The 11,972-nt window shown below is 44.9% G+C and overlaps 1 protein-coding gene across 1 annotated transcript; it reads left to right on the top strand.

Annotated features, from left to right (window-relative positions):
• The first annotated feature begins 8,047 nt into the window (after nucleotides 1–8,047).
• On the top strand, nucleotides 8,048–8,809 carry LOC110870620. Its single transcript, XM_022119801.1, has one exon. The coding sequence runs from the start codon at nucleotides 8,048–8,050 to the stop codon at nucleotides 8,807–8,809; it is 762 nt and encodes a 253-aa protein (XP_021975493.1).
• Nucleotides 8,810–11,972: the final 3,163 nt, after the last annotated feature.

The raw sequence follows: 11,972 nt of genomic DNA on the forward strand, positions 1-11,972 counted from the left end.
GCGTGAGTATTGCACGCGTGAAGATATTCACAAGCTGGAAGACGAGCTGTATAACCTGAAAATGGTTGGATCGGAAATCGAAGCGTATACTAAACGGTCGAATGAGCTGGCCGTTCTGTGTCCAACTATGGTGGACCCTCCATACAAGCGCATTGAGTTGTATCTCAAGGGATTGGCGCCAGAAATTCAGAGCCACGTGACGTCGGCTAACCTCGAAAACATCCAGGAAATTCAGCGCCTCGCTCATCGCATCACCGATCAGGCAGTGGATCAGAATAAACTGCCCAAGCGTGTTAATGCTACTGCTAACGTCACCACCTCAGTTACTCCTGCTACATCTGGTGACAGTAAAAGAAAATGGGATGGAGATTCTAGTAAAGGTTCAGCATCCGTTCAGTCTCAAGCTCAGCAACAGAAGACTGACCAGTACCAGAGCCCCAGTCAGCAATCCTCTGGTAGTCACAGACAGAGGAGATATCAGGGTAGTCAACCTAGGTGCCACAACTGCAACAGGCATCACCACGGCCCGTGTAACAAGGGTCGTTGTCAAAGGTGTCTTAAGATGGGCCACGAGGCCAAAGACTGTAGGAGCCCTCGCCCTGCAAATCAGAATCAGCAGCCTCAGCAACCAGCTCCACAGAACCAGCAGCAACAGCAGCCACAGCGTGGAAACCGGGGATGTTTCCAGTGTGGGGCTGAAGGTCACTTCAAACGCGATTGCCCTCAATTGAACCAGAACCGCAACAACAATAACCAGGGCAACGGGAATAACAACAACGGGGGAAACAACAACAACGGCAATGAAGCTCGTGGTCGTGCATTCGTACTAGGTCGAGGTGACGCAGTGAACGATCCCAACGTGGTTATGGGTAAGTTTCTCCTCGACAATATTTACGTTACTGTTTTATTTGATTCGGGTGCGGATACAAGCTATATGTCTGTGAAAATGTGTCAACTGCTAAAACGTGCACCAACACTTTTACCCACCAAACATGTAGTAGAGTTAGCTAACGGTAAAAGTCTAGAAGCCACGCACGTAGTTCAGGGTTGTAATCTTATCCTAGCTGGTCAAGCCTTCTCTATCGATCTCATTCCCATAGTTTTGGGTAGTTTCGACGTTGTGATTGGGATGGATTGGTTATCCCAACACCAGGCAGAAATTTTATGCCGTGAGAAGATTATTCGCATTCCTCGTTCTGGTCAGGAACCTCTCGAAGTTCAAGGCGACAAGAGTGGTGCAGTGGTTGGCATCATCTCTTTCTTAAAGGCGCAGAAATGTTTACGTAAGGGTCACACAGCCATTCTGGCTCTCGTTACAGATGCATCAACGAAAGAAAAGAAATTGGAGGATATTCCAATTGTACGCGATTACCCTCAGGTGTTTCCTGAAGACTTACCTGGCTTACCGCCTCATCGTCAGGTCGAATTTCAGATCGAGCTCGCTCCAGGAGCAGCACCCATAGCTCGCGCACCATATCGTCTAGCTCCATCAGAATTGGAGGAACTGTCAAAGCAGCTACAAGAGCTCTTGGAAAAGGGTTTCATTCGTCCAAGCTCTTCGCCTTGGGGAGCTCCAGTACTTTTCGTGAAAAAGAAAGACGGTACGTTCAGGATGTGCATCGACTACCGTGAACTCAACAAGGTGACGGTGAAGAACCGTTATCCTCTTCCGCGCATCGACGACTTATTCGACCAGTTGCAAGGGTCGTGTTACTATTCGAAGATAGACTTGAGGTCAGGATATCATCAGCTGAGAGTCCGGGATGAGGACGTCTCCAAGACAGCCTTCAGAACTCGTTATGGTCACTACGAGTTTCTTGTCATGCCATTCGGGCTTACGAACGCGCCTGCCGTATTTATGGATCTTATGAACAGGGTGTGCAAACCCTATCTTGACAAGTTCGTCATAGTATTCATCGACGACATTTTGATTTACTCCAAGAGTCAGGAAGAACACGAGCAGCATCTTCGTCTTATTTTGGAACTCCTTCGGAAGGAACAGTTGTACGCCAAGCTTTCTAAATGCGACTTCTGGCTCCGTGAAGTCCACTTCTTAGGCCACGTGGTAAACAGGGATGGGATTCATGTCGATCCATCCAAGGTAGATTCGATCAGGAACTGGCCTGCACCGCGTACACCGACAAAAATACGTCAATTCTTGGGTCTGGCAGGTTACTACAGACGGTTTATTAGAGACTTTTCGAAGATTGCTCAGCCGCTTACGCTACTGACACAGAAGGGTGTTACCTATCGCTGGGGAGAACCTCAGGAGACTGCTTTTCAGCACCTAAAGGATAGACTTTGCAGTGCACCTATCCTCTCTTTGCCAGAGGGCACAGATGACTTCGTGGTTTATTGCGATGCATCCATTCGGGGACTGGGATGTGTGTTAATGCAGCGCGACAAGGTTATCGCTTACGCCTCTCGTCAACTCAAGGTTCATGAACGGAACTACACGACGCACGATTTAGAGCTGGGAGCTGTTGTTTTCGCGCTTAAGATATGGCGACACTACCTGTACGGTACCAGGTGCACGATTTACACCGATCACAGGAGTCTCGAGCATATCCTTAAGCAGAAGGATTTGAATATGCGTCAACGACGATGGGTCGAGTTACTTAATGATTACGAATGCGCCATCAAGTATCATCCAGGCAAAGCCAATGTTGTGGCTGACGCCCTCAGTCGGAAAGACACTCTACCACGGCGCGTGCGAGCGCTACAACTTACGATTCAGTCTAGCCTTCCAGCACAGATACGAGCTGCTCAGACAGAAGCACTGAAACCCGAAAACGTCAAGGCTGAAGCCTTACGCGGCTCACGACAGCAAATGGAACAGAAGGCAGACGGCGCCTACTATGTAACGGGGCGTATTTGGGTCCCACTTTATGGCGGTCTACGCGAACTAGTAAAGGATGAAGCTCACAAGTCTCGCTACTCGGTACATCCAGGGTCGGATAAAATGTACCACGACATCAGCACTACTTATTGGTGGCCTAGTATGAAGGCCCACATTGCTACATACGTTGGAAAATGCTTGACCTGTGCGAGAGTCAAGGTTGAATATCAGAAACCAGCTGGCCTACTTCAGCAGCCTAAGATACCTCAATGGAAATGGGAAGAAATTTCCATGGATTTCGTTACAGGCCTACCTATGGGTGATCGTGGATCGACTCACCAAGTCTGCACACTTCCTACCTATAAAGGAAACGGACAAGTTCTCCACTCTCGCAGACGTCTATCTCAAAGAAGTTGTTTCGAGGCACGGGGTGCCCACATCTATCATTTCGGATCGCGATGCACGATTCACGTCAGAACTATGGCAAGCAATGCATAAATCTTTCGGCTCAAGGTTAGACATGAGCACAGCATACCACCCTCAGACGGATGGGCAGTCTGAGCGAACGATCCAAACGCTTGAAGACATGCTTCGGGCATGCGTTATCGATTTCGGCAACGGCTGGGAAAAGCATCTCCCTTTGGTGGAGTTCTCGTATAATAATAGTTATCACACCAGCATTCAAGCTGCTCCATTCGAGGCATTGTACGGGCGTAAATGCCGGTCACCCCTCTGCTGGGCAGAGGTGGGGGATAGTCAGATTACGGGTCCAGAGATTGTAGTGGACGCCACAGAAAAGATTGCACAGATACGACAACGCATGGCGGCAGCACGCGACCGTCAGAAAGCCTACGCGGACAAGCGTAGAAAGCCATTGGAATTTGAGGTCGGGGACCGGGTTTTATTGAAAGTTTCACCCTGGAAGGGTGTGGTACGTTTTGGCAAACGGGGCAAACTAAATCCGCGGTACGTCGGACCATTCGAAATTATAGAAAAGATTGGCAAGGTAGCCTACAAGTTGAACCTACCAGCTGAACTCGGGGCAGTTCACAATGTCTTTCATGTATCGAACTTAAAGAAGTGCCTATCAGATGAAAACCTCATCATTCCTTTTAAGGAACTCACTATCGACGAGCGGTTGCAGTTCGTCGAGGAACCAGTAGAAATCACGGACCGGGATGTGAAGGTCCTTAAACACAAGAGAATCCCTCTTGTCCGAGTTCGTTGGAACTCCAAACGTGGCCCAGAGTACACCTGGGAACGCGAAGACAGGATGACAGAAAAGTACCCCCAGTTATTCGAAACCAGTGCTACCACTACTGAGGCTGAAGCTACTACTTCGGAATTTCGGGACGAAATTCCAGATCAACGGGGGGAGGATGTGACACCCCAGGAAAACCGGTGAACCATTGAACTTACCTAGCTTCCTCAGTGAGTGCATACCAAAATTTCGGGACGAAATTTCCAATTCGTTGGGGATAATGTGACAACTCGAACTTTAGACTTGCTTTGATGTAACGTTACGTGCTTATGTGACATTTCGAACTAATGAATGTTATGATATTATGTGCTTTTTATATGTGTGTGTTATGTTTATCTTTATCGAGCCAAACCCGAACCACACAACACTTCATACGAGTGCACAAGCCCCATTGGGCCACTCCTTGTTCACGGTTTCATTAGGCAGCCGAGTGGGCTTGGCCCACTCCCCCACTCGCAACACAAGATCGGAATTAGGGGTTTTGTTTCCTTGTTTTTGCAAAATCACAAACACACACAACAACCCTAGACTCTTTCTCTCTCTCTCGGCTGCTTGGATCCCCGACGGCGAACAACACTTCTCGGCTCACCCTCTATTTGTTCCAATCCAACCGGTTAGTGTTTGATAATTAAGTTGCTTGTTAAATGATTGACGGATAGGTTGCATGTTGATGTTTGCTTAGCCGAGGATTCTTGTTAACGTATTGATTAGGATGATAATTGATTTAGTTTTGTTAATCGACTCATGTATGCTAAATATGATCACACTAATTGATGGTTTGGATATAAGCACCGAGTAGATAAGTAATCGGCTGTTAGGCATTGTTTGATCGGGTATAGTTGGCAATCGGGATCCATGTTAGAATGTATGTATTGTTATGAATGTTAATATTGTTCATATGCATGATTACTGATTTAATTGCCGGTTTTATGTTCTTGGATTGTTCTGAATATGCATGAAATCTGAAATAAACTGTTGATTGATCAGAATTATGAAACTGCCTAAAGTGTTTGCTGAAATCACGGATTAGATGTTATCATTATGCATGAAATCAGGGAACCAGTACACACGCACGGTTGCGACTCGGCATCGCTCATTGCGAGTCGGAACCCCACTCGAGACCACAAACAGCACAAGCCGCAATCATGGTTGCGAGTCAGATTGCGACTCGTAACCAAACCATGATGAACCGAGACCACCTGTTGCGACTCGTGTCCAACTGTTACGACTCGAGATCCCCGTTGCGACTCGTAACCCCGTTGCGAGTCGAGACCATCCTTTGCACATACCACTGTTTTGGGTCTTCGCTGTCACGAGCCCAATCAGTTGGGCCCAATGATTTGATTTGTGGAGTGTTTATTAATGGACTTGTATGCGTTTACTATTTGGGCCGATTGAGAATCTGGACCGTTTTGTTAATTGGGCCGGGTTATGATTGGGCCGAACACTTAGATTGTTTGTTGGATTGCTGATACGTGTACGTGTTTGCCATGACTATACGTGATTACTTATGTGATAGCATACGTACAATGCTTGGACCGAATCTGACTTATGTGGTAACCCTGTTAGGACGTGGTTGACCACCCTTAGTTCAAGAGTCTTTATTTGTGTATCTGCCGAGCAAACCAAGGTGAGTTCACACAGCCAAGGCATGGGATTCCCGGGTTGGGAATTGGGTTGGATATGTTGGATATGGAATGATTACTCATACTTACGCATATACCAGACTATAGACCATCGTCCTCAGGTTAGTCAGGACACGTTACGTAAAGCCTACGTAACCCAGTACAATTGCCATATGTCTCCCGGGTCGGGAGGACACGTTACGTAAAGCCTACGTAACCCAATACCATCCACTGGCTTCCAGGTCGGAAGGCCACGCTGCGTAAAGCCTACGTAGCCCCCACGCGTACCACTGTCCTCGGGGAAGGGCACGTCACGTAAAGCCTACGTGACCCTGTACGTTTTCCTGTTCTCGGTAAAGAAGAACACATGGTCGGAAGTTAGTCTAGTAAGTACCGTTAATGAGAAGCCCTCATTAGCCAGGATAAACATGGGAAGCCCCCACCAGTATTATGAACACAAGGTTTGGGGAAGCCCCCACCTTTAGTACACACTAGTATGGGAAGCCCCCACTAGCTATACTTATGCACTATGTTATGAACTTACTTTCTGTGAACTCGCTCAACTAGTTTGTTGATTATTTGCTGCATGCCTTGCAGGACCTTAGGTACTTTATGGAGCTTGCACAAGGAAGGAGCAGGTCGTTGTGGCAGATGGATCATGAACATTATTGAACTTATAATTTAATTTGGGTTTACTTTATGTTGCTTCCGCTACTTAAACAGTATTTGATTTTTGAACATCAATCATGTCATGGTGACTTACATTAACTACTTCTATTATTAATTGCTATGGTTTGATATGATTGATGGCTTGATCCTGGTCAGTCACGCCCTCAAGCGGTGGTACTCCGCGAGGTGGATTTTGAGGGTGTGACACGGGTAAACTTCTTCGGGAATTAAACCATACGCTTATTGTTCTTCTTCCTAAGTCCCCTTCTCCGGTTATGGTGACGGACTATCGTCCGATTGCTTGTTGCAATGTGTTATATAAATGCATCAGCAAGATTGTCGCTGATCGAGTTAAAGTGGGTTTGGACGATATCGTTAGCATCAACTAGTCAGCTTTTGTTCCAGGTAGAAAAATTTTCGATAACATTTTGTTAACGCAGGAGCTGATGCATAATTATCATCGTAATATTGGGCCTCCTAAATGTGCTTTTAAAGTGGATATTCAGAAGGCTTATGACACGGTTGATTGGAAGTTTCTCAAGAATGTGTTGCTTGGTTTCGGTTTTCACCCAAATATGGTTCATTGGATCATGCTTTGTGTTTCCACTACTACATATTCGGTATGTGTTAATGGGGATATTCATGGTTATTTTAAGGGTAATCGGGGTCTAAGGCAAGGTGATCCGGTTTCTCCCTATTTGTTCACGTTGGTTATGGAGGTTCTCACAGCGATCCTTCAACATGCAGTACGGATTGACTCCTCTTTCAAATTCCACAATAAGTGTGAGCGTCAGCGTATTATAAATCTTTGTTTCGCGGATGATTTATTTATTTTCGCGAAAGGCGAGATCGCTTCGGCCAGATGCATTATGAAATCCCTTGATTCGTTTACGAAAATGTCTGGTTTGTCGCCTAATGTGCAGAAAAGTACAGTGTTTTTTCTCAAACGTGCCGTCGTATGTGAAAAATGCTATTTTGAATATTATGCCTTTTAAGGAGGGTTCTCTTCCTGTGAAATATCTTGGGGTGCCTCTTATCTCTTCAAGGTTGCTCCATAAGGATTGTTATGTGCTGGTGGAGAAATTGGAAAAGCGGATTTTGCATTGGAGAAATAAATTGCTCTCATTTGCAGGCAGGTTACAACTGATTGTTTCTGTGTTGTCTTCTATGCACATTTATTGGTCTTCTGTTTTCATGTTACCGTCTCGGGTTATCTGTCAGTTGGAGGCTTTGATGCGGAATTTTTTATGGTCACAAGACAGTGCGTTTCAGAAAGGGCGGGCTAAAGTGTCATGGAATTCAGTTTGTGTTCCTAAGTATGAAGGTGGCTTAGGTATTCGTCGAATTGGGGATGTTAACTTGGCTCTTATGACTTCTCATATTTGGAGTATTCTTACGAATCGTAGATCCCTGTGGGTTGAATGGGTTCACTCTTACAGATTAAAAGGCAAGAGTTTTTGGGCGTGCAGAGTTCCGTCTTCTTGCTGCTGGTCTTGGAGAAAGTTGCTTCAGATTCGGCCTTCTATTCGTAAGTTTATTTGGTCCAAGATTGGCAATGGGGTGAATACTTCAGCTTGGTTTGATTCGTGAAGTGAATTAGGGCCATTGGAAACTATTATTTCTCCTAGGGTCGTTGCTAACGCGGGGTTTGATATGGCCTCTAAAGTTTCGGATCTTTATTCTTCTAATGCTTGGAATTGGCCGAATGAGTGGAGGGTTTCTTATCCGGGTCTTAATCAACTTGATCAGCTGAGTTTGTTGCCGAATAGAACAGATAAACTTATGTGGCGGCATGGTGATAACTATTTTGAATTTTCTTCCTCGCGTGCTTGGGAATCGGTCCGTCATCAAGCTGAGGAGGTAGATTGGAGTCGAATTGTTTGGTTCCCTCAATGCATCCCCCGTCATGCTTTTTTAATGTGGCTTATCATGAGGCGAAAGTTGCTTACTCAAGATAAAATCTTGTCTTGGGATTTTTCGCGTAGGAAGAATATGAATATGATGTGCTGCTTGCTTTGTTATGCCAACCACGACTCGCATAATCATCTCTTCTTTGAATGCAATTTCTCTACCGAAGTGTGGCTTAAGGTTAGACTTAAAGTTGGTATGGTTTCGGTTCAACCTAAATGGAATGACATTTCTAACTGGTTGCTTGAGCAATCTAAACCGAAAACGGTTGCTGGGTTCACAGCTAGATTGGTAGTGGCGGCGACTGCTTACTGTATTTGGCAAGAGCGTAATTCGAGGTTATTCAAGAACCAACTGCGGCCTCCGGAGACTATAAGTGAAATTGTTCTTCAACAAGTGCGATACAAGTTAATGGGAGCGAAGCTGAAGAATTGTGTCAATGTCCGAAAGCTTCTAGAGGATTGGGGTATCGATGGTTCAGGTTTACGTGAGATGGCTGCTGGTTAAGGGTTTCGAGTGTTTGGTTCTAGTTGTGTAGGCTAGTGGCCGTTTATTTTGTGGTTGTTTTTTGGTTGTTCTTGTTTTGTTTTGGTTGTACTTTCATAGGGTATGTCCTATGATTGAACTAGTGTAGGCTTTCTACACTACTTGTTCTTATTTGGTTGTGAATTTATAAAATCACCGGGGTAACCCTTTACCCAAAAAAAAAGGAATAAATCTGTCCTCCTGTTGTGAACAAATTTTACTTCCTCTCTTCCTTAGGCAATTTCGGTTCCTCTTGAAACCCTAGATTTTCTTTGTGATATTCTATATAACAGTCTGTGATTAGAGGTTTGATTCATCAAGCATCTATAACGAACTTGTTAGCAGTTGTGAATAATCTTTTTTTTTTTGGGTAAAGGGTTACCCCGGTGAATCTATTAAAATGCAACCGCAAATAAGTACAAGTAGTGAGGATGTGTTCCACACTAGTTCATATATAGGACATGCCCCATATATGTATGACCAAGCAAAACAAAAACAACTATGACACCCCGTAACCAAGCCTACTATACATCATGATCTAGTAGACAAAACAATGGAAAAAACAAAAAACAAAATCCTCAACCGCCATCATCAAAAATAAAGTTGCCACAGACCGGCAACCCCTTCAAACGAACCAAAAGCAGCCTATCCATTTGAGAATTTTGTGGAAGAGGTGCTTGCCCCTGCTTTCGAAGAGAACGGACGAGTGCCCGATGTCATAAATGCACTAGTTTCATTGTAGACTTCTTCGACCTCCTCTTCATCAGAATCCTGCCTGTCACTCGACTTTTTCTCCTTTTTCTCTATACGACCCACAGTACTACCTCTCTGACCACCATCATCATCCTTAAGAGCATCAAAGGGGTTTGACGTTGATACCTGATTGTTCACCGGCTTCTTCAAGAACGAGATTGGTTTAGGGTTTACAACTGGTCTGTACACTACCTTAGGCTTCTGATTTTTCATGGGAAGACCTTGGTTAGTAGATTTCTTCTTCTTTGCACCCACAACCTGAAAATCATCAATCTTCTTACTAGATTTCCCACTCGAAACGACCTGAGGCCTCTTTGGACATGAGTTATCCTCATGACCAAACACGCAACAAGAAGAGCACCTTAAAGGCTCCCAATCATATTCTATTTTCACCTCCACCATTGAATGACCATTACCCTGTAAAGTTGGGATTGCAATTGTAACACTCCTCTTTAATTCAGCCCCAGCTTGAATTTCAATGAGAGCTCTAGCATAACTGCTTCGTCCCCATGACTCAGCACACATTGTAGCAGTGTATGAATCTAGCATCTTAGGCACCCCTATCTTAGAAGCAAGCAAGCTAAGACCGTCCTCAGTATATGCTGCTAACGGCACTTCATGCATCTTAACCCAAACAGGGATAGCCTTTATGTCTTCTTTTTCCAACTTGACAGAGGCCGACCACTCCTTCAAGATTATCGGAACATTTCTAATCAACCAAGGACCATCCTCCACCAATTTATCCATCCCTTCCTTTGTTTTGAATTTAAAGAAAAAGAACCCGTTTGCATTCATCATTAGTCTAGAGAGACCATATTTAACCCAGTTGTTCTTTGCAAAATAATCCACCACAGGAAAAGCCAGCCGTTTGCCCAGAAAATAACCATACAACGTGTTAGCATACCTGTCTGAGACTTGCTTGACCGAAGACAATGGAATAACCACATCAGCACCATCAACCGACTCGCTAGATTCCAACATCCGAAAATTAACCTTTACCTTCTCCTTTTCAGTGTTCACAACGCTAGCAAAAGATAAAGGTTCCACAACCCCCGAAAATCTTGAGTTCGAGTTACCAGCCAATGGATTCAACACATTCACTCCGTGAACACCCGTTGTTGGCGAGGACTTATCCAACTGAACCGGAGTAGAGACCCTAGTGAGTTCATCAATGACGTTGATACCACGTTTTGGCTGAATAGTATTCCCATCAACATCAAGCAAACGATCCGCAATTTCCTTAAACGAAAGTGATGGCCGCCCACCTGGTTTCAACCGTTCATCCATTAAACAAAACCCTAGCAGCCAGAATTCGTCAAGAAATAACCACCTGAAAAACCCTAGTAGCCGATAATCCCCAATACTCCTGCCAAAACCCTAATCAGGTACAAAGCAGCCGCAAACCCTAAGAATGAGCAGCCGCCAATCCCTAATCAGAAGTATACGCAGCCGCAAACCCTTACACAATCGGCGCTATGATTCTGTTGCCGAAACCCTAATCTGATTATCGGGAGAAGGGTTAGCCGACGAAGAACAGCCGCTCCTCTTCCCTAATCAGCAAAGCAGATAAAAAACGGAACCCTAATTGCAGAATTGTAGCACGATTTCAACTGATTGCCTTCTAAGAATCGTGTAGAGAAACCCTAAGATGATAACTAATAACAATCGTGATTAGGAGAAGCACGAATCTGCTAGGATTACACGAATCTGCTAGTTCGCCCCCAAAATCGCCCAGAGAAACCCTAGTTCGCCCCCGGAACCGCTATATACAAATCTTTTTGTGAAATAATCTAGAACTAGGGTTTTACTGTTTTTCGTTTCTTTCTATCATCGCCCTTATGTTCTTTACGAAAACCCTGATTAATTAATCTAGTTGTTATTGATTGCGGTTAACTAAGTTTAATTTAGCTAGATTGATACACTGGGTTAATCAATTAAGGGTTGTCGATTGAGCTTAAGGGTTTAAGGATTTCAGCTTGGTTAGGGTTTGTGCATGTGGTTGGTGACGTTGTGTGTTAGACTGATTATAAGAGTTGTTAGGCTGCATGGAGAGGAATAGCGATTTTGATCCTGATCCTGATGGTGGGGGTGCTACGCCTGGATCAGTGTCGATTAGGGGAATAGGGTTGAGGGTAACGAACATCGAGGGGAATAACTTGATGCCTAGACGTGGATTGTACTCTACTTCGAATGTCTCCATTCTGGATGGATTAACTAGCATCTCAAAGCCTGTGGATAACATTTATCCCGTTGTTTCTAAAGTCCCGAATGTGCCTTTCGGGGAGATCGGTAACCTGCCGAGGGAAAATAGCTCTCCTGTTGCAGCGGGTGGAGATGCTTCATCGTTCACTGTTCATCAGCCGGTGCCTAATGTGGAGCCCATGTCATATGC

Source organism: Helianthus annuus, chromosome 8, assembly GCF_002127325.2.
Source record: "Helianthus annuus cultivar XRQ/B chromosome 8, HanXRQr2.0-SUNRISE, whole genome shotgun sequence".
NCBI classification, from domain to species: Eukaryota; Viridiplantae; Streptophyta; class Magnoliopsida; order Asterales; family Asteraceae; genus Helianthus; species Helianthus annuus.

Bases quoted from the DNA above. Each gene is read 5' to 3' on its own strand.
- LOC110870620 (XM_022119801.1), top strand. From the start codon at position 8,048: ATGGCCTCTAAAGTTTCGGATCTTTATTCTTCTAATGCTTGGAATTGG.